This window comes from Phalaenopsis equestris, unplaced genomic scaffold (genome assembly GCF_001263595.1).
Source record: "Phalaenopsis equestris unplaced genomic scaffold, ASM126359v1 Scaffold001325, whole genome shotgun sequence".
NCBI classification, from domain to species: domain Eukaryota; kingdom Viridiplantae; phylum Streptophyta; class Magnoliopsida; order Asparagales; family Orchidaceae; genus Phalaenopsis; species Phalaenopsis equestris.
The window spans coordinates 479,653-504,184 of NW_018165764.1; the positions used below are offsets into that span (position 1 = coordinate 479,653).

The following is a 24,532-nucleotide window of genomic DNA, read 5'->3' on the forward strand; positions in this document are numbered from 1 at the left end:
GCAGAGGCTTGTCAATAACATTTTACGTGAATGGTATAATTCAAATTTGGTCAAATCAGCCAAATTTTAAATTCAACCAAATTAACTACGGTGTTAACATCAAATTCATTTATACTTTACATTATATTTGTAATTCTTCATACCAAATACATAATTTTCTTAAACCCCGTCAAAAGAATTTCAGTACACCATAAATTCACTCAACCAAACAATCCATAAAAGACAAGACTAAGGAGCTACTTGGGATCACCTTTGATTTTTATTTTTATTTTTTATTTTTATTTTGCTTTGTTTATGTTTTGATTAAAACAAAATGTGTTGTATGATATAATATATTTAATTGTTTTTAAAAATTACTCAAAGTAATTTTTGATGATTTGAGTGTTTTTAAAACAAGAAAATTTGTTTTAAAAATTAAAAAAAAACATGCAAAAAATGTACTGAATAAACATATTTTTAAAATACAAGGAAAAACAAAAATTAAAAATAATAGTGATCCCAAACAAGCTCTTAGAAAATAGGTAGCCATTTGCTTGAATTGAATTGTTGGCTTTTGGAAACAACACTCAATCACAAGAATTGAACTATTATGGATTTCTCTGGTAGTATTTCACTGCTTCGGACTAGATCTGCACAAGCGGGCACCCCAAACTACCACAAAACTCTCTTCTGTTGCTGAAAAACTGTAGAATGAGGGACTGGGAAACAACCGAAAGGCAAAAGGACCTTGGCAACTATTCATGGAGATATCTTTCACTCTACTATAGACTAGGGAGTCCCCTCTAAACTTTCTCGGGATAAACTAAACTTTAACTATCCGAAAAACTCCTCACATAAGGCATGAGCATCTATAAGAAAAGTGTTATTAAATTTTAGGTCAGCTAATTGCTAAACCACTCTTAATAAGATAAAAGAAAAAAAGAGAACTAGGAGAAAATAAAAAGGGTTCTCCCTTAACCAATCGTGACAGAAATAGTAATTGGATCAACCTTAATATATATTTTTCAAGTTTGGTTCCTATTGGATTGTCATGTCATGTTATTGATACCCTAATTCACGCTTGCACTGCTCGCCGATGTGAATGACTCTTGGTTGTATGCTTTTACACACTTGCAGGTTGTTGCTCTTTCTTGAATAGAAAGAGCACCAAACACATTCGCCCACCCGTGTCTACCAACATTATAGCACCATGGGGTGTAATAAAAGACCTGACACGCCAAATCGACTCGTAAAATCTATGTTCGGGTTGACCCAAATAATTTTCTGGTTGGGTTTGGGATCCTAACCTGTTTAATTTTTTGGGTTAGGTTTGGGTTGACCCGTCAATCTGAAATCAACCCGTCAATCTGAAATCAACCCGTCAATCTAAAATGGACAAGAAATCTATACAAATTTGACTCAAAATTAACCCAAATAGCTGTTATATATCATGTCAAATGGGTTATGCGGGTCCAATTCGGGCCTGCCGGCTTAAGGCGAGTCAATTTTGGGTTGAATTTTTTGACCCGTGTATTAATCGGGTCATGTGATTTTTGGTTGGGTCAACTTTGGGGCAGACCTGAACTCTGGCCATGAACCTGTTTTGATACCCATAATAGCACCTACTCATTGTTGCTTTAGTTATCACATTCATTGCCGCACCTGCTTGCTCTAGTTTCTACTATTCTCATTTTTGCTTACCATACAAAATGTATGACCTTTCTCATTGACTTTTCTCATTGATTGGTGCAACTTTTTTTTTGCATCTGAACCTTAATCATTTTCATTCAATGATCTAATATTCTTTTTTCCACTCTTTATTTATCAACACATAATATCTTGGTCTGTGCATCATAATACATGATGCAAACCTGTTTATGCCATTGGGACCTTTATCAGTTCAATGACACCAATCATCTCTTATGGTTGGTCAAGCGGCTTTCATTGTCTTGTTGTTTCTCACGTCAATCATGACGAAATCATCAACTTCTTTATATGAAAAGCATGTGTTTTTGGTGTGCTCACTTAATTTATGTATAATTTAGAACTTTCTATTGCCACCACAATCTTATTTAGTGAATTACATCTGGTATCGGTTTTAAGCCCATACCTTTTTACTTTAGATATGGATGCTCTTACTAGAAATATATAGGAGAATGTACCTTGGTGTATGTGTTTTACTGGTGATATCTTTCTTGCAGATAAGACTAGAGAAAGGGTTTAGGAAAAGCTTGAATTATGGAGGTCTACATTGGATTCAACAGGCCTTCTTTTGAGTAGATCTAAAACTGAATACGTGGAATGTAATTTTAGTAGTAGTAGCTTTAGTGGCAGAGTTGAAAGTATAGGTGATCAAATCATTAGAAGGTTTGAACATTTTAGATATATCAGGTTTATTGTCGAAATTGATGGTGATATAGATGGGGATGTTATTAGTAGAAATCAGGTTGGTTTGTTGAAGTGGAGGAATGCATCAGGCCTATTTTGTTATAGAAAGTACTGCTTTGGCTTAAAAGAAAATTTTATAAGATGATGGTGAGACCTAAAATGCTTTATGGCGCAGAATGTTGGCCTTTCAAAAGAAAAGCGTAAATAAAGTTAAGTGTTGCTGTGATGAGAAAGCTTAGGTGGATGAATGGCTTGCACTTAGACAAAATGCGAAACGAATCTATTCGTGAAAGGGTTGGTGTTGTTCCAGTTGCAAACAAGATTAGAGAGAGTCGTCTTGGATGGTTTGTTCAAGTGAAACAACCTTGCAACTTCCCAACTTCCCAACTTCCCAACTTCCCAGTTCTAGTGAAACAACCCTGCAACTTTTTGTTAGATTTGTACAGCAAGCCTGCATTCAAAGAAAAGGTGATTTTTAGTTTCCTCATTTTGTCTAATAATAAACAACATGAAGGGAACTTAAGACCCTTAAGTTTGAAAATGTCATTCGTTGGAAGAATTTTATGAAAAAACCTCCAAATAAAGAAAGAAAGTGAAGGTTTCACCTGAGAGTTCCAGATCCATCTAATGTTCACACCCTGAAAAGTTTGAAAGGAATTAGCAAAATTCTTACCAATAGTATCTTCAATTTTACATTTAATCTTAGGAATATCCCTATTCCTATTGTTAATAGGTTTATTGGAAATAAACTTCATATCATCAAATTTAAATAACTGCTTTAAGTATTCCATATTCCATCGTTTTCATTCCAAAAATCTTTCACATTGATATTAATATCCTGTGGGCCATGATAACAATCCACAAGACTATCATTACCTAACCAATCATCATAACAGAAAGAGATATAACCTTTACCAATATCCCAATTAATCAGTGCATTATCAGCTTTAGAAACATTAAGCATAATTTTCCAAATATAAGAATCCTGTTTAGGAGGAGTAGTCGAAAGAGGGTGCATACCAATACAATATTTAGCATGCATAAGAGAGGCCCAAATAGAATTCATCTGCCTAAATCTATACCATTATTTCATATGGTTAATAGAAATAAAATCAGATGAACTCCTAAAGCCCAAACCACTTTTATCCGGTGGTTTACAAATCTTTTTCAACTCATCCAATGAATGTTACTTTTACCATTACCGTCCCACAAAAATAAATTCTTCAATTTATTAATAAAGCCCAAAGACATATTCATAATTTGCATAACATACAAAAGTAAAGAAGTAAGAATATTCTTCAAAATAATAGTCCTCCCACCAAAAGAAAGAAATTTATTCTCCCAAGTAAGAATTTTAAGCTTAACTTTATCAAATAAACTAAAGAACAAAGCATTTCTCTTAATGGTCTTGTCTAAAGTAGAACCCATATAAGTTAAAGGTAAAGTAGCTTTGCTATAATTAGTATAATCCACCATCCAGTTTTTCTTTCTAATAGAAACAAATTTAGAACAGGAAAAATGACATTTAGAAGTATTGAATATCATACCTGAAATTTCTTGAGAAGAGTTTATCTCTTTCCAAACCTTTTTGATTGGTCTTTTGTTAGCATTGATGAAAATAATTAAGTCATCAAGAAAACATAAATGAGATATTCCCATCATACCTTTATGAAGATAAGACATGCTAGGATTTTTAATAAACAAATTATTGATACATTTAGATAAATAATCAAAAGTAATAATGAAAAAGTAAGGTGATAAAAGATCACGTTGTTTAATACCTCTAGAAGTTTTAAAAAAACCACAAGCTTTACAATTAATCAAGACAGAGTAGAAATTATAGTTAAGAATTCTATTCATAATATTGCAAAAATCATCTTGAAACCCCATTACATGAAGAACATCAAGATAAACTTCCATCTAATAGTATCAAAAGCTTTTGAATGTCCATTTTAAATATCACACTATGACCACAATCTTTTTTATCCAAATCTAAAAGCAATTCCTGGACCGTTAAAACATTGTCACAAATATTTCTCCATTTGATAAATGTCGTTTGATTCAAACTAATAAGCTCATGAAGTAAAGGTTGAATACGATTAACTAATATGTTAGAGACAATTTTAGACACTGCAGTGTTTAGACTAATAGATCTAAATTTATCCCAAGATATAGCTTTAATCTCTTTAGGAATGAGGATAATGTTGGAAGTTTTAAAATATTTGGGCAATTCCATGCCTTTGAAAAAATCTTAGATAGTATCTGTTTATAAAACTCAATAGTGAAACCGTCAGGACTAGCCATTTTACCATCCTTAATGCTATCAATAATGTCTTTAATTTCTTCTTTAAAATAAATATGAGTAAGATTCCTGCGATTGATATCAACAAAGTTATCATAATTCACCTCCTTAATTTTGGGAGGGTTATTACCATCACTATTAAAAAGATCAGTAAAAAACATGATACCATCCTCCTCGATTTCATCAAGAGAGTCTTCCCCCGCTAACATCCCGGTATATATATATATATATATATATATATATATATATTTAAAACTATTTTCATGGCATGTAGTGTTCCTAATGTAGAATGTAGTGCATCATGGGCTTATCACAAGATCCATGTTAAAGAATAAATGCTTAAGGGTCAATACATTATACTTGTTTTTTTTTTTATGTGAGGGTCTTGTTTATGAAATTAATTTATGGTGTATGGTTATATGTTATTCTGTTGTATCCATTGGATATCTTTGTCTTATAAGTCATTAAGGAGATTTAACAGATATTCACATGCACGTAAGTTCATTGTCACGTCACATTAAGATGCTGGAGTTCTAATAAAAAGGTCCAAACAGAAAATGGTGAAATTAAACTTCATATTTTGACACAAAATCATTTCTAGTATCAAATAGAAACTTAGAGTTTTATTCTGGCATATTTTAAAGGCCGAATAGGATTCCTAATCATCTTTAACCAAGAAAATGGCACATCAGCCCACTTTCCAACAAACAATGGCCCGCCATTATTTTCCTCCTCACAAGTTCCATCCTCCTCCTACAAATATCGAAACACTCCTAAGCCTTAGGAATTTAAATTTTTTAGTTGTAAACCTCGAGTAATGTCATTTAAATATTTATTTTTTCTATAATGATGAATTATTGATGATTTGAAGAACAATTGAAAAAAAAAATTACGTTTTTTCTTTTTTGTCTTGGTGGCTGATCTTTGCATTCTTGGAGGAATTAATTTAATTTTTTTCCTTAATATGCTTCTTTTATATTCATGTCCTAACTCTCCAAAACTCCCTTTCTTCTTCTTCAACGCTATTGCGTCCATGTTACATCAAATATAGAAAGAAGAGCCTCCATAAGGCAACTTGAGAAATTTGGGTTTTATGTACCCCGTTTTGGTTGTAAGTCCACTACAAGTTCTTAAATCACCTGGTACCATCAACTCTAGAATATTGCTATACACATTACTATGACTTTTCCGAGTGCTCAACCCTAATTTTTCTAAACTTAGTCATTGCTCTTAAGTCTACATTGGAGCACCTCACTTGGTCCACCTCCTCCTCTTTATCATAACTTAGTCCAATACTTTTGACCTAAGATTTTTTAATACATTAGAAAATTAAAATATAAAGATAGCCCTTGGGCATCATGCTAATCAAGGCATCGCAAGTCTTATTATTTTTAGCTGTCATGCCTTATCACGTCCATGTTGGTGCCTGTTGCTTCATAGCTCTCTAACAAAAGGATTTGTCCATCTAAGACTTATGTAGCACCATGCGCGATAAGTGGGATAAGTTGATTTATTGTAGAGCATTGTTACTATAGTCTAACACCAATAGAATAAAAGGTTTCTAGTTGCTGACTTTTATCTCTGGGCTTCATCCATCCTTTCAACATTTGCAATCTTAGCTGTTGAACAACTATTCAATTTCCTAATACTGTCGTTGCTCTATATTATATTCAATTCAAGAAGCTATCGACTCCCTTTCCACCTTTTATTTGATTGCCATTGCTACTGGTCATTATATTGACCTTGGCAGTCGTGGCTGTGAGAAATACTCATAATGTGCCACCATTTGGGTTGATAGGAACGATTTTTTTTTTGGTAGATTTCCTGAATATAATGGACCTAAAAGGATTTTTTTTTGGTATTATTTTCTGAATTTAACGGGCCTAAAAGTAGATATACATAAGGATCATAATAATGAAACGATAAGAAGAGAATAATTCTCCAATTATGAGGATATCAAAAAATACTTCTTTTTGATATAATATATGTTCCTAATAACAACGATTCCTATAGAACCCTCCCTATTAAACTCGCTGACACCGATACATGCACTCTAGTTAGAGTATATATATCAATTAACGCAAGTTTGTTTCATAAATGAGATAAAGGAAGGTGCCTTGAAATTTTCTTTAGTTTGTTTAATTGTTTTTAAGTGGAAACTTGATAAACAGTAGTTTATTTTAGAAAGCACAAGCTGTCATGTGACATGAAATCTACTTTAATATGTTTAATTCATTCACGAAAAATAAGATTGTTAACGATTTATATGTTGGCTTGATTATCATAATATAAAGACAATGCCTGATTTCACAATATAAAGGCATAAATTCTTGAGGAACTTGGATGGTGTAATGGTTATGAGGAACTGTTTGGAGCTAATGAAAGTGGTGCTAGGGTTTAGTGGTCATCCAAGCTTTGAAGTACTATGATTGAAAAGAGCCAAATCATAAGTATAACTATGATAGATTGGAGCAACCACGAATCTATCATTATCAACCATGCTATACAAAAAATAATGAAAGGGAATCTCCCCATAATTGGCGATGAATATTCATAAATAACATCAATGCTCTAATAATAACAAGGATTTGGCCTTTTTTGCATCCAATGACACTACTTTGTTGAGTGTTATAAGGGCAACTAGTGTAATGAATAGTACCATTAATGGAGTAGGAGGTGCAAAACTGAGATAACATGAATTCTAAAATATTGTTGATGCACAAAATTTTTATTGAGCATAAGAATTAAATTTTTATTTTTTAATTAAAGGTTTGAAAGATGTGATGGGCATCAAATCAATATTTAGGTGAACTAATGACCCGAAAAACATCATGAAGATAATAAAGTAACAAAAACTAGAGTAAGGATCAAGCTGACCCTAAATGTTCTAGTTAAATTAATTTAGAAAGAAAAAAATGATGATTTGTTTGCTAAGCCCACTTTGGGTCCATTTGGGACAGCTTTCTGACTGCATTTATTTCAGATCGCCACCACAGCTTTGTTTGAGAAACTACTTTCTAGAAAATTTTTTGGTAGAAAGCTGTTTTTTTCAACCTAACCTGTTAAAGTGTGGTGGCTGTTAGAAAGCCGTGGTCTGACTTTCTGAAATTAAAATAAATTTGTAATAGTGATCGTAGCTTTTTGAACAGCTGCTTCTTCGAACTGCTGCAGCTGCCTCAAACAGACCCTCAGTGGGATAAAGGCTTATTGTTGTTGTTGTTATAAAGATGATGACTTGTGTTAGAGGATGGAAATGAAATACTATAATATTTAATTAGTTCACATGCATAGAAGTCAAATTTGAATATAGAGGATGAGAATTATTCTTTTTTTAACGAAATATTGTTTTATCCAGTACAACCATCCATGTGAATCATCCCTTGCGAAGATTGACATCTTCAACTTTCGAACCCTAGCATCTCCACCCCAACTTTCTCTCCCTCCTGTGTTTTCCCCCATGTATCTACGATAAAACTCTCTTCGTCGATCATAGTCATATTACATTCCAACTTCTCTCCTTCCTTCTCCGTACTCCTTTATACCCTTTGCATAACCTCTTCTCTATGTTTCGGCCCAACCCCTTTCCACGGAAATTTCTAATTTACCTTCCATTGGAGCCATAGGAGGGGGTTCTTGATGGTGGATATTTCCTCCTTATGCTCTCTCATCCGATCTCTTTCTCTTTCAATCTATCCAAGGATTCTTCGATCAACTCTTAGTTAAACTTTATAAATTGAACCGTCGGCAAGGTTTTGGATTGAATCTCAATAAGCCGCCTCCTTATCTCTTTCAAGTTCTCAAATCAGTTTTCAACTGAGGAAAACCTTTCCTCTATGGTTGAGAACATTTCCTCCATTCCAAATTTAATTTGGCTCATCTCTTCCTCTAATTTTTTTCCAACTCATCTATTTTCTTGGTCATCATTCCTGTCAAAGATGGGTTTTGATCAGGAAGGAGGGGAAACTACTGCATACTGAAATCCTATCGTCCATATCGTGTATGTACTGTGAAACTGTAATCTCCTCAATGCGTGAGCTTCTCAGCTATCACTTATCACGATTTTATCGCAAGGCTTTGGTCCCATTTCCCTGTACACCGTGATTCCGACGTTGCTTCCGCTCTATCGCCTCTGCATTACAAGTAATATGTCGTGATCCCATCATTTGCAACCAACTTCCTCTTTCCACGACTGTCGCGAGTAAGGCGTGTTGATCGTTGCTTTCAGTCACGAAGGCTGCTCGTATATGTCGTGATCTAGTGGCTCTTCTCCGCAAGCTCCAATCTCGCGATCTATCGCGAGGTTCGATCATGTCTGTAAACGCCAATCCAGTCATTGGCTCTCGACTAGGTTAAATTGCGAATGAATCTCAAGATACGATGCAAACATTGAAAGGAAATGGACGGTGGGCTGCTAGATAGTTCAACTCTGATACCACTTTGATACGATTCTTGGCACAAATTATGACAAATAACATCTGATTTGCAATAATATCAAACACGAGAAGAATATAAAGATAAAAACCTACAATTCGAGAGGTACGTGATCTCTCCCAATTCCTACAATTTTAGAGGTAGGAAAATTCTCCCGAACCCTAAACCCATGACTCCAGACACAATATGATGCATCCCCTCAACCCTAAACATATTAATTCTATTTATACTAACAACAACAATAATAATAATAATAAAATACAAAATTTCCCTTAGGCTAATAAAAGAAAAAATTGCACTTAGGGCTAGGCCCGGCGTAACACCTACATCTTTCATATTCCTTTTCCCATTGTCCCTTTGTGCTGCTAAAAAAAAGCAAATATCGTTTAAGCTATACTGTAGCCTCTTCTTAAGTAACGCTGGTGTTTTCTGTGGCACTTTGTTAAATAATATCAAGTCATTTGCTGACATCTTTATTGCATTTACCAGAGTGAAATCTTTTAGATTTTAAATTTGGACTCATAGTTTTTGATCGGGTTATTAAAGTAATTTAGCATTCAACTACCACCTTCTATCACAGGTTGTGTGTATTTTACCTTCTATTTTAACTGCATTTCAGAATGGTAGAATCAGTTCAATGGATTTCCACAAAGCAACGAGTTATCTGGTGACGGCTAGTGCTGATGAATCAATTCGCCTTTATGATATACAAAATGCATTGTATGTTTTCTCTTCTTTTATTATATTGCATATGATTATAAGGCATAAAATAATTTTTTAAATATTTTTCATAACAACTGTGACTGGCTAACTATTTCGCTAAGGACGTGTTTGATAGCATACTATTGATTGGATTTAGCTATGGATTTGTCTTACATCCAGGCAAACATTAAAAAAATATATATTAAATTTAATGCTCTGCTAAATGCAATTTTCTTGTGTTCCGTCATTTTTAGGTCGTCAATCCAGATTTCATAATTCCAATTGTGAGGCATATTTATTCCTCCGTCGCTCACAAATTCTTCCATTGCAACAGGGATCGGATGAATCTAAATTTATAGGATTTGATAAATTCTTTTTAACGTAAATCTAAGATGCAACCAAACACCGCCGAAGAGAACTTGTTATGATTATTGCTTGGATCCATTTTAGACTTAGTATTCATATTTTCCTAAACAACATTTTTGCTTTTGCTCTTTCAACCTTTTAATTCCCTTGTGCAAATTATCTTGAGATAGCTAGTATAGTTATTTGATTTCTCCTGGTGTTACTTGGTGTTCTTTTGATGAAGGTCTATCCATGTATTCCATGCATTATTTTTTTACATAATGTACTCAGCTAATTATAGCCTATTTTTTATGCTCAATTTCACATTTCCAAATCAAAGGACTATGCAAACGAGATTGGAATCTGAAATGTTCGTGATTGTTTTATCTATATGGTTCTATAAGTTTCTAGAGTATATATTTTTAACTAACTTGGCAATCCTTTTTGCAACATTTAAATTGAGGAAGTTGCCATGGCATCTTCCAGTCTTGAATGGTGAAACAATTGTCATTACTTCACTTCTCTGCATAAGCTATATTCTATATAAAACTAATTTGCTATGTTTTGTTGAAATAATGAACTATCAACATTCTATGATCACCTAAGTTTGTGATGATTAGAAGGCACAAATATCCAAATATCTTGTATCATAACACTCTTGAAGGAATACTAACTTGCCGAAGTTCCATAGAAACCATTAATCATCTATAATATATTCCGCGTGCACTGCAAGCCACTTGAATGTTGATTCTGCTTGACCACGTGCTAGTTGAATTTTGTTTCACATTTCCATATGATATTTTATAATTTGATATCAGCTCTGATATGAATTATCAATTTAATTAGTATTTATTCAATTGATTATGATCACTACTATATCAAACATGAGTCATGACCTCTTCTGTATATTGCTTCAGCTTTTCATGGCTTTTTGATGCAAGTTTTGGTTTAAATTGTTTGTTTAATAATCATTGTTTTCTTGCTTGTTGCTCTTAATTTTGGCTATTTCATTCTACTGGTGTGAAAATACTGTTTTATTTGCCTGACGCTGTATTTCCATTACAGGTGCTTGAAGACCATAAATAGCAAAAAGTATGGAGTTGATTTGGTCTGCTTCACTGCTCATCCAACAACAGTCATATACTCATCCAAAAATGGTTGGGATGGTGGGTGAACTTGATGATGTTACTTTTGCAGTATGCACTGGTTACTTTGAACTTATATATTTATTTTGTTATAACTTCTTTTAGAATCTTTGCGTCTTTTGTCTCTCAATGATAACAAATATTTGCGGTACTTTAAAGGGCACCATGATAGGTATGCGGTTGTGCTCTTATACATAGAATTTCTCATTTAAAGACAATATAATCACATAACTTGTACTTATATTTTCCTAGGGTTGTTTCTCTTTCATTGTGTCCTCGTAAAGAGTCTTTTTTGTCAGGTTCTCTTGATAGAACCGTTTTGTTATGGGATCAACGAGCAGAGAAGTCTCAGGCACGAACCTCAAAATAAATCCTAGTTAGAATATATATATTGCCGTAATAAAGTTAAAAACCTTACATGTCCTTTGTAGGGTCTTCTACGTGTGCAAGGAAGACCTGCAGTTTCTTATGACGATCAAGGAATGGTTTTTGCTATTGCGTTTGGAGGATGTGTAAGGATGTTTGATGCCCGAAAATTTGAAAAGGTTTGTAATGATTGTCATCCATATAGTGACATCATTTGGTTTTTTTAATGATTTCTAACTCTGTTTTCTATTATTCATCATTCCTTAGGGCCCATTTGATACATATTCCGTTGGAGCAGATAAATCTGAAGCTAACGTACTAAAATTTAGCAACGACGGAAGGCTCATGCTTTTAACTACTATGGATGGACATATTCATATCCTTGACTCCTTCCGCGGTAATCTTGTAAGTAATTATTTTACTTAACTTCCAGTGCTTTAAATTTTAAAATTAAATGGAGTTAACGCAGTTTATGGCTTATTATGTATATTTTTGAAGCATATTACCATTTCTTAGCTTGTAGAGGACTAAAAGAAAATTATATCACCATGAATAGTAAAATAAACATGTTATAAAGATTGGTTGGAATTTGTAAAGTGCATGAATCATAAAGAAATTCCATTTGAATTGGTCAATTGTTAAGCAAGTCAAACTTAGATTCTTTTAGGCCATTATTGATGCATGGGATTCCTTAAAGTGTCTCTTAATGTTGTTACCCACCTCCTACAATTTTTCTTGGTACTCAGGACTAACTTTCCAGATTCATACAAGCCTAAAAATTACAATTTTGCAATTTAGTAATCAAATCAAATCAAAACCACAAAAATCTTGGATTTCAAGAAGCTCTTTTGATGAGGGATCCTGTTGCTTTTAATTAGTAAATTTTCACAACAAAATCTTAGCTTCCCTTAGCTTCCTTACCATACAAGATTTAAATTCAGCTTGAATTGATATTTAACAACAAGTTTTATAATCTTCATAGTACCTGTCAACCATTCCCTCTAATTGGGATACTTCAGGGTATTCCTTATATACGAGAACCTCAACCTTCTAACAATGACAGATGATTAAATTCAGATTGCTATTATTTGAAAAACCGTAGATCTTGATAGGGCTGTTAACGTTCCTTGGTTGGGACAATATTAATGAATTTCATAAAAATTAATGTTACTAGCTCTTAATCAAACTTCATTTTAATATCCAAAGGATAATTATCAATAGCTCGTGTTTTATGGAAATAATGAATCTCATTAATACAACCCAAAATATAAGGTGCCATATGAGGGATACAATTTCATCCAAAATTTACAATTAAACTTAATTTTTTCATTCCATATATCTAACTTTATATATTACATAAAGCTAGTGGGAAGGGCATATGTTCTATTGCCTTGCTTTTACCGATATAAAATGTATTATTTTCTATAATCCCAAGTATCAATGGTGAAAATCCTATGTATCAGGATCATTCGCTCCTTTTTTGTAGCTTCTTTTTGGCCTAATAACTACCGTTCCTTGACAAATCTGAGTGGGCCGATGAATCAGTGGGAAAACTCTATTTTAACTTCTAGAAGTACTTAAAAGTTGTGGGTTCTCTCGCTTCTATTTTTTTTTAAAGCCCTATTTCACTCTTAACCTCTTTTTTTTATCTTCCCCCCTAAGTAAATTTTATTTTCAACCGCTCAAGCAATATACAACAAAGACCAAGAAGTTAAAATGCGAAGTTGAGTCTATTTAAAGAGAAATACATTACTAATTGTAAACTTTATATCACTTTTCTTTTTTACTTTTTTGACTTATAGGTGAAATATACAAATTGTTTATATATTTATCCGATTGGATGTAGTTATAGGTCACATATATTTTCATATTTAACTTTTCTCCTCTTTTTTATATCTCTCTTTTCCCTCGAGGAAATTTTATTTTCAACCTCTGGAGCAATATACAACAAAACAAAAAAGTTGAAATGCAAAGTTGAGTTCATTTAAAGAGAAATCCATTACTTATTGAAAGCTTTGCATCACTTTCATTTTTACATTTTTTTATTATAAGTCAAACGTACAAATTGTTTATATATTTATCTGATTGTTTGCCAGAACCAACAACTCCAAAAGAAAATGCTCCATGAAGATAGTTTTTAGTAATTGCATCAACTACTTTGTTTAAAATAGTATATTTTCAATGAATAATAATTTATATTTTTAAAGTTATGAACTCTATTTCATATGCCTAGCATTTAAACTATTTTTAGCATTTTAAAATTTGAAAACTTCTTTATTAGAATGGATGATAAGTTCTTTTTAATCAAATAATAACACCAAAGTCATAAAGCTTGAAAATTGAAAAGTTTTATTCTGTTATTTAGTTTTACAAAATAATAACAATTGGATATTTATTTTTCCCAGAACAACTACAAGGCGACCTTAGATGCCTTACCTTCAACTTCAAAAAATCATCAAAATTCAAGAATATATGGGAGTGTCGGTTAATTTTTATGTAATTAAATCAAAATTATCTTCTGCTATTTCTTTTAAAACTTTTAAATTTCAACAATCAGCAACAGAAGTAAGCACCATACTAAAGTTTCTAATAAAATGGTGATATAAACTAGCAAGATCATAAACGCTTGTCTTTACATATGACTTATCGATGTTTATTTCTTGAAAAGAAATCAAGTCCCAAAGTACATTTTTTTATCATAAAAGAGCACTAGGATGACAAGTAATCTTTCCTCTCTCAAAGTTTAAATATTTATTGTAAATATAAGCATACCCATTAAAATAAACATTGATGCCAATCTTCAGTTCTTGGAATTCCCACTATCAATGATTAAGCTGTGACTTACCCTTATGAGTTGCACATGTTCGTGCTTCTTCAAGCCTCAGAAGTGATCAGAGATGTGAAAATGCATCTTATATTATGTAATTGTGCCTGACAATCATCAACAACCTTAGCATCCTTGTTGTTCAAGCACTTATTGTATATCGCATGCCCAAACTCACTTCTTTTTGTTCATTGTAATCAGTTGGTTCATCAAACGATTTAATTTGATGACACGCTCTGTCAAGATCTAACCTGATAGCTTAGAATTAACCAAGTCAAAAACTGTGATCGGATGATATTAACTTTTCTTTTATTTTATATAATAAACCATTCTAGCTTTTAATAATAAGAAGAGTTACTAAAAAAATATAAAGTACACTAAACATTAATCAAATTCAACCAAAGCAACAACATAGTTTGAAAGTAAAACAATGTCACAATGAAACCAACTACATCACAGCATTACTTAGAAATAAGCAGTATAAGAAATTAGAATCGTAACAGACAACCTACTACCTAGTATCAATAGTTATTCTTTTGAAAACCAACTCCCTTATGTCAGTCATTCAATCTAGAGTGTTGCGTGAAAGAAACAATTAATTTCAACAAGTTTACCACCACTTAGTGAGTAATTATAATCTTGTTATGCATTAAATTAATATACACATACTATGCATACATGTACCAAAGAAATGTGATTCATTAATTAATAAAATTGTAAGTTTTCATTTTAAATTACTCCTCGTTTCAATTTAAGTATTTATTCATTTTTTTAGAAGTCTTATTAGAATTATTTTCATATCTGAAAGTATCTTCAAAAGGTTGTACCCCTAGGTACCCTTAAGATTTTGCACCTGAAGGTATACATTTATCATTTCTATTTCATTTTTTGTGCATGGGTAAAATTGTGTCCCCATAGGCTGTCAATGGGGTAAATCTTAATTGACTTAATTCTTTATATTTCGATTCTTTTTATTATATCTATTTAAAGTCATTGAATAATCATTTACCCTTTCTTGTTTCAATTCTTTTCATTTCAAGGATCCCTTAAATTGCAAAATGCATAAAGCAAATATTTTAAGTTAATAATGTAAGTTTTTTAAAAGCATTAATTTAAGACAAATAAGAAAGCAACTACTAACTTGGACTCTTGAATGCCCTTTATTTGCCTTACTTATTCTTTAATTGACAAATGTTGCACCTTTCAAAATCCCTCTATATTACTCCTCGCTCACCCAATCTCTATACAATCTCTATACAATTTCACCAAATCTTTCAATTAACTCACCTAATTAAAACTCATAAATTTTCTAAATTAATATTTAATAATCGACAATAATTTAACTATGTAAGAATTTATGATTGGAGGACTAACCTTTTGTTAGTTCAAAATTCTTTGCCTCTTCCTTAAAACTCAAGGATTTTCTAGCCTTCAAATTTTTATTTAAGTTAAATCTCACATAAATTTAGATTACAGATGGTATACTTAATAGCAATACAACCCTAACATTTACCTTATTCCACTATTTGGTTTGGCCCCCTCCCACATGAGCTTCTTCCCCACATGCAAAGAACTTTTCCCACTCCACCTTAAAGTAGAACACGTGCACGACTCACCTCCAAGGTACGTCATGCTTCTTCCTCCTACCTAGGCTCAATCAGGGTTTTTCCTCATTAACTTCACTCGCGCGTCCTTTGCTTTTTCTTCTTCTTCCTTTACACAATGTTCAAGCGTCGACGCCTCACCACCTCTTCCTTCTCTCACAGAGCCCTCAACGATTTTTCTTCCGTACGCTAGGGCTCAACATGGACTTCCTACAAGATCGTTGAAATCCTGTTAAGTAGGCAACCCCCACTTCTTCCCACAACTTCCACTTCCTTCTTCTTTATCGATCAACTAGGGCACTCGTTATGCTTCTTCTTTTTCGCTGTGTCTATCTCTCTCTCACTTCTTCATTTTTTTCGAATGGGGCATGCAACCCCTAAAGAGAAGTAAGCGCCCCCACTTCTTTGCACAACAAATTCCACTTCTTCCTTCTTCCTTCTTCCTTATTCTTTACTGATCAGCTAGGGCACTTATGATACTTTCCTTTTTTGCTATGTCAATCTCTTGCTCTCTTTGTTTCATTTTGTTCTAATAGGACATGCAACTCGTAAAGACAAAACTATCTGTCGATTATATCTACCTTTCCACCTTTTCAAAATTTCTCTTTTATTAAAAATAATATTATTATTTAAAATTCATTTTTTACAATCTCTCATCTTTATAAAATTTTATCCTCGAAGTTTATAAAATTTAATATAAAGATGTGACTCAAAGAGACTCCCTACTTATTCCTCATTGAAATCATACATTACAAATTTATAAACACCTCTCTCTCCCCAAATTAGGAACATACCTAACATAGAAAAAATCTAATATAAATCTCCTCTATTAGGTTACCTTATATACAAGCTTTATCTTTGGTATTTTCCATAACACCCGTTCAAGTTTGAGCATAGATATTGATCATGCCCAACTTGTTACAAATGTAATTGAGTCTTGCTCTTTTAACGCCTTTGTGAAGGATGCCATCTAGTTTTCCCCCGTCTTTCTATAAGCTTTATAAGTTAAATTTTGTTGATTTGTTTACAAATAAAATGATAATTTATCTCAATGTGCTTCATTTTTTCATTGAAGACATGGTTAGACTCAATATGAATTGCAGCCTGGCTATTACACTACAACTTGGTTGGACATAAAACTCATTTTAGTCAGGAATTGGAAGACCCGCATCAATTCACTCAAAGCTTCTGCCATCCCTCGATATGTAGATTCAACACTGAATCTTGTCTACATTTATTTTGTACTCTTCCATGAGGCCAAAATACCATCAACAAAGACATTATCCAATAATGAATTTTTTATCTATCTTGGAACTTGCCTAGTCTACAAGAGAAGCATTCAATATTGCTATGCCCACGATCTTGATATATAAAATACCTTGTCTAGGAGCTATCCTAACATAGTATAGTATTTGTTCCAAACTTGACTAATGATGGGCTTTGGGGGAAGGCATAAACTGATTTATAGTGCTAATTGATTATGAATATCAAGACAAGTTACTGTGAGATAGTTTAATTTTCTCACTAACTTCTCATACAGTTCAAGGTCATTAAAAAGCCCTACATTTTTGATAGGTTGCTAATTATATAGCATTAGAATATTGCATGGTTTAACCCCTAATTTCCTAGTTTCTGCTAACAAATTCAACAAATACTTTCGTTGAGATAAAAAGATACATTTCTTGCTCCTTGATACCTCAATACCCAAGAAGTACTCAAGGAACCTAAATCTTTAGTACTGAAATGATCTTGAAGAAATGATTTTCTGCGCATCGCTTCCAGTAATAATAATGTCATCAACATAACCCTCCAAAGAAGGATTCCTGAAGCAAATTATTTATAGAATACAATGCATCACTTGCTTGGCTAAATTTTTAAAATTAAGCTCGAGTTCTTTGCTTCAATTCATATGACTTACAACGACGACAAATTTTCTCAGACTCCCCTTAAGCAAGAAACCCTGGAGGTTGCTTCATCTATATCTCCTGCAATGAATTGCCATGCAGAAAAAACGTTCTTCACATTCAACTGGTGCAAGGGCCAACTATTTATTGCAGCCAAAGACATGAGTAGGCGAACTGAAGTTAACTTAGCTACTGGAAAGAATTTGTTCATGCAGTCGATCTCATAAATTTGAGCATAGCTTTCAGCTGCCAACCAAACTTTGAGACAAGCTACAGATCCATCAAAATGAAACTTAACTGCAATGACTCAATTACATCTAATAACCTTCTTTGATATTTCAACTAGCTCCCATGTTTCATTTTTTGTTAGGTATTATCTCATCAAGCATGGCTACCCTACACCCACAATGGGGTAAAACTTGCTGAACAAACTTTGGAATCTCAATAGAGTCGAGAAGCAACGAATGAGCTTGAAGTGGAAGATAACTAATTGTAGTTAACACAAGGAAAAGGGGATAGGTGCATTGACACTTAACTTTTTGATGAGAAATAGGTAAATCAAGATCATTCGGAGGAGATCCACTGAGGAAGATGATACCGATGTCGAACTCAGATCAAGGGAGCGATGTCTTCTAAAGTAAACATTATTGATAGGTGATTTGGGCCGAGGTATTGGAGATGGAGATGGAGCTGGATCTGAACCTATGATGTGATACATTAAAAACTTATAAAAATCTTGTGGGGATTTAGACAATTATGTGTCAGCAAAGAATGGGATTTGTTCATGAAAAGTGACATTGACATAAATCACTTATATATTTAAGAGATGAGAAAAACATCGATATCCTTTTTGCAGGCGAGAATATCCTAGAAAGACACACTTCAAGGACTTCGGGTCATGTTTTGACACTTGTGGGTGAGCATTCCGAACAAACATCCAAATATGCGTGGTTCAATAGAAAAAAGTGTTACTTGGAAATAAAAATTGGCAAGATGTATGGTTTTGTAAAATAATAAAATGCATTTGATTAATCAAAAAACATACAGTAGAAATTGCATCAGCCCAGAACTGTTTAGGCACATTCGTTTGAAACAAAAGAGATGTAGCTGTTTCAAGAAGACGTATATATTTTCTTTAAGCTATTTCAATTTGGGATGGAGTATCGACACAAGATGACTGGTGAATCATCTCATTTTGTGTTATATACATCTGAAAGGGTGCAGAAAAATATTCTTTGATGTTGTCACTTCTCTGAATCATAGTCAAAGCATTGAATTGAGTTTAAGGGTCTGTTTGGAGTAGCCGTTTATTATTTATAGATAAACAAATCATTCTAATAATCTGATAACCTGCAGATTATCAGAATAAACTGACTGTTGTTTGGGGGAGCTTATTCAGAACAGTTTACTGACAGCTGTTGTTGGATAAATGATCATTCTGCTCTTGTTTGGTGAAGCTGTTTGCAACAGAACTGTATGAGAAAATAATAGATAGAACAAAAGCCTCAAACTGTTATAGATCAGTTCAAAAAAATAAAATACACTACTCACTCTCTCATGAGTATCAAAAGAAATAAAATAAAGGGAAATATAATTACAAGTACAATTAAAAATATTAAAATATTTAATTTGAAACTTTGACGCCGTCTGTCCTCAACAGCACTGTCCTCTTGGGAAACCATCGTACCGTGATTACTGTCGACAGGGGAGTATGTCGGAATGTCGACTCAACGGAAGAAACCACATCAAACTGAAACCCCCCTTCGACAACCCTAGAACTGTCTCTCACTGCTATGAAGCTGGCGTGATATGAGTAAGGGAGTCGGCAGTCCGCAGTAATACAACCCAACTCGAGAGGTCCCTGAAATCCAAGAGCTCATGTTGTACTGAGATAAAACAACAAAAAATCATTTGTCAGATCAAAAAATTAAATTAAGTTCTATATAGTAATAAGAGAACCGAAAAAGGCCATCCAGATAAATCCTTATAAGCCGATGCACCCAAAAGATTGGAGGATATCAGTTGTCTTCATTAGGAATACACATGCAACACTAGGTAACAACACCAAATCAGCCTTCCAGAAGGACTCATAAGGCCATATTTTTCATCATTCATCACTGACTTCACACTGACCAAAAACAAAAGAATTAAAACAAATTTCAAACACATCATTATTATATATTCAAACGTTTTAATGAAACAAACGAAAATTTTAATAAAATCATAAAATTCAAATTCATAATACAACGAAATACATACGAAATAAACCTATAGTTTAATAAATAAAGAAGCATGCTTGAATCAACATCCACATACAACATCTGCGATAGACTTTCTCAAAATAGCCATCTCGACGACACCTTCACCGTCCTGAGTTTCAAACTCATTCGGTGTCATAGTGGTCACCATAATATGCACATGTTTGGGAAATGGATACGACGACATATCATGTAGGATGACCCAATTTTGCTTTTACACCCTAAATGTTCTTTCAATTACCTCGTGTAACGAGAAATGACGTTTGTTAAACATTTATTTTTTGCCACGGATCGTGCCACTTGCTCTCTCAAAATAAGGAATATTGTATCTGGTGTCCAGATAGGGCTTCAGTTAGCCCATCTTCATCGAATATCCGACATCAACCAAACAATATTTTTCTGTTATGAAAGACAATATTAATGACAAATAATACATATAAATTATAGGTTCACATAACTAAACAAACCTAGAGGCGGGTGAGGAAAACACTGCGTTCTGTTCCTAGTTGTATAAGAAAAAAGACGTCAGTCACGCGCACTCACTTTCCATCCCGACATTACAAATGTGAAACACATGTTGAAGTCACATACTGCCATGACATTTTGGGTAGTTGAACCACTTCGATCAATTTATGTGACTTTTTTGTGGCTTAGTAGTTTGACATCTATGTGCTTACCGTCTATGCCCCAATGCAGTTCTGTTTTCCATTATTAGAAATTCATTAAATTTTGAAAGTAACGTAAACGGGGATTTGTTCAGGAGTAGTAGCGAACAATGTATCCTCTCACTTAATGATTTGCGACGCTAAGCTCACAAGTGCTTATATACCTTTGGAGAAGTATCAAAACTGTTTTTTAGGAATGCTGAAATCGCTCTATAGCTCCTTTAACTAATTCGTGTGAGAGAATGTATAATGTTATAACTAACACCTCCTTAATTGTAGTTCTAGAAGAACCTTGGAGGTCACGCTTAAGAAATACCTCGTGAAAGAGATTCATAAAAGTCGATGCAGTCATTCGAAAAATGTTGCTGAATTTTATCGGATGTCCAGAAAGCATCTCACCCACACATTTGTCCTCAACATAAGAGGATGTCATGCGTGGTATCCGACCAATGCTGGAGCGGTGGTACTCCGACAATAATATCGCAATAGCTGCAGCCCATGCCATTCTTTTACGACGTTCTTCCTGCGGATCCATTATGAAAGGAGAGAGATATTATTATGAAATAATTTGTGGAGAAGTTGTGACAGAAAAATGAAATATTAAAAATTTCAAGGACTATAAAGCATTAAAAAGGAATTACATAAATTGTTTTGGAGAATAAATAAAACTGCCGAAAAAATACAGAAAAGAAAAACCTAGTGACAACATAATATAAAAGGAAACACTATTAGTGGAATATATTATGAGAGAAGGAATAAATTCCTTCTTTCTATGCTCCCTCTCAAGATGTGTTGTATATATTATACAATCTAAGCTTTAACTTCAATTCATTATGATTAACTCTTGGTAGTGCTTTGGTGAGAACATCAACAATCTAAAGCCGTGTTGGAACATAGTTGAGATTAATAATTTAATTGTTAACTTTTTCTTAGATGAAATGTTGGTCAATCTCGATATGTTTTGTGATGTTATGATGCACAAAATTTTTGAGTATACTAATAATCATGTCTTCGTCTCAACTTTAAATTTCCTTATTAGCTTTTGAATCCAGATTCCCTCACATATTTTTAGTGCAAGAGCGCGATTTTTTGATTTTATTTTACTTTAAGAGACAACAACTTGCTTTTTATTTCTTCGCGTGATGAGGTTGCCCCAGACGTATGAACTGTATCATGTGGTTGATTTCTCATCAATTACCTCTACTTCTCAACTATCATTTGTGTAAAATTCTCACAGTTTTTAGTTCTTTTGAAGAGCAAATCCTATCCAAGGGTCATCAAGTATCTTAAAATTTTGTTCACTACTTACAGTCGATCCTCATGTGGATTATTCATTTGTTGGCTTACTACACTAGCCGAGTATATAATATCAAGTTTGAATTATTCATGTGTTGGCTTACTACACTTAGTATGTAATATCAGGTTTTGTGTGTGATAGGTAAAATAGTTTGCCCACAAGTCTTTGACATCTTTTTTTGTCAACTGAACTGGTTTTTTCACTTCTATTTAGCCTTTGTTGTAATACATGAATGTATCAGCAGGTTTATACCCAAGTATGTGAGTTTTGCTTAATATGCCTAAGATGTACTTCCTTTGGGATATGACAATTCCCTCCTTAGACCGAGCCATTTTCATTTCAATAAAGTATTAGAGTCTCGAGGTCTTTGATCTCAAATTTTGTTATAAGCATCCCTTCTAGTCCCAATAATTTTCTCTGAATCATCCCTATCAAGAAAATATCATCTACATATGAAATGAGAATTTTAATTTTGCCTCTAGGATTGAATTTAACAAATAATGTATCATCATCTTGGCATTGATGGTTTTCGTTTGTAAATACTGTTTTAGCAAACTTGTCAAACCAAGTACGAGAAGATTAATTCAAGCAATATAAGGACTTCGTCAACTTGCAAACCAACTTGTTGTTCAACCTATTTTCGAAGCCTGAGGGTGTAGTCATATAGATTTCTTCATCAAGGTCGCCATTCAATATGACATTTTTAACATCGTTGGTATAAAGGTCAATATTGATTTACTGCAATATAGAGTAGAACCCAAATCGTATTAAGTTTGGTAATTGGTGCAAATGTTTCCTGGTATTCAACCTCATATGGCTGTGTGTAGCTTTGGGCAACCAGTCTGGTTTTAAATCTCTCTACACTTCTATCTTTTTTTCTTATTTGATATTGAATATCCATTTGCAGCCTACATGTTTTTTCCAAGAGGTAAATTTGTTAGTGTACATGTGTTATTCTTCTTTGGAGCTTGAATTTTTTCCTCAAATATTTTTTTCCATGTCGGAACCTTTAAATCCTCTTGTATAGAGTTGGGAACCCACACACTATTAAGGTTTGTCATAAAAGTCTTGTAAAATATTAGTGATTTCTCATAAGCTACATATATTTCAATTGGATGACCAGTGCACCTTCAGATATCTTTCATGTGTGAAATTGGTTGATTAAAGTCATCAACCATCAGTGCAACAAAATCATTTGTTGAAGTATCCATACCATTATGATTATTAGGATATGGTTATGGCTCTTGACAGTCTTAGGTTTGCATAGTGTCCTCTACTTGCTCAGTGGCCCTTCTTCTAGTGTAGACGAAATTCTTGATCATTAGTGTCATGCTGAGGTAAAGTAGAGATGATTGGGTCAGTTTCTGTGACACGGTTTGTTTATTTAAGTGGAGCTACTTCAGGGATAGTATTTAGTTTAATTAAAAGAAAAAATGGTCATATTATCTTGGAAAAAAATCTCAAATCTACTTCAAATTCTCTCACTAAATTTCAGCTTTGGGAAATTAAGATTGATTTTAGTTGTTGAAGAGCAGCATTTGTGCCATTTTTTATTGGAGTAACCAAAGAAGATGCATTTGAGAGATTTAGTATCTTGTTTGGCTCAATCTTGTTGGTGAATGTGAACAAATGCGAAACAACTAAAAACCTTTGTATGTGGGTAAGATTTAACTAGACTATTATGGGAAATTGGAATTTATAGAACTCAACTTGGTACCTTATTGATGAGTTATGTGGTCGTGAGAATGACTTCCCCTCGAAAATATTTAAGCATATGATTAAACGATATAATAACACGAGTCATCTCAAGTGTCTATTTTTCTTTTAGCGACCCTATTTCTTTGAGAAGTATCCACACATTAATTTATATGGATAATACCATACTTAGAAAGATAAAGACTGAGAATGTATCTAAAATATTATTTATCATTATTAATTTTATGAATTTGAATTTTATTTTAAAATTTAGTGAGGATCCTGGAATAAAATGATTGAAATATGATTGTTGTTTCATATATTTCTTTCATAAGTAATGTCTGTGTTGTTGTTTTTGTGTGATTATCTATGAACGATACAAACTATTGTGCCTCATTTATATTGTTTACTTGTGAGTGCTCCCATATATCACTGTGAATTAAAGGAAAATGATGTGTGAAAGCTTGTATTATGATTTAGAGCATACATGTCTGCTATGTTTGCAAGTTGACAAGTTTTAGTTTGATAAATGTTAAACTTTTTTAGCGATAAATAAATGTGAAAACATGTTTCACATGTACGCAAAATTTGGATGATCAAGATGACGATAACTCGACTTGACTTGAC

The 24,532-nt window shown here is 33.2% G+C and overlaps 1 protein-coding gene across 3 annotated transcripts in view; it reads left to right on the forward strand.

Annotated features, from left to right (window-relative positions):
- LOC110034008 (protein ANTHESIS POMOTING FACTOR 1) overlaps nucleotides 1-24,532 on the forward strand; it is a 40,182-nt gene that overhangs the window by 3,493 nt on the left and 12,157 nt on the right. For 2 of the 3 annotated variants that reach the window (XM_020738232.1, XM_020738233.1), the window contains exons 3-8: nucleotides 9,720-9,820; nucleotides 11,213-11,313; nucleotides 11,398-11,464; nucleotides 11,545-11,644; nucleotides 11,724-11,837; nucleotides 11,926-12,063. In XM_020738232.1, coding sequence (XP_020593891.1) covers nucleotides 9,720-9,820; nucleotides 11,213-11,313; nucleotides 11,398-11,464; nucleotides 11,545-11,644; nucleotides 11,724-11,837; nucleotides 11,926-12,063 — 621 coding nt within the window. The remainder of the gene's footprint in view (nucleotides 1-9,719; nucleotides 9,821-11,212; nucleotides 11,314-11,397; nucleotides 11,465-11,544; nucleotides 11,645-11,723; nucleotides 11,838-11,925; nucleotides 12,064-24,532) is intronic. The other variant, XM_020738234.1, reaches the window with a different exon arrangement.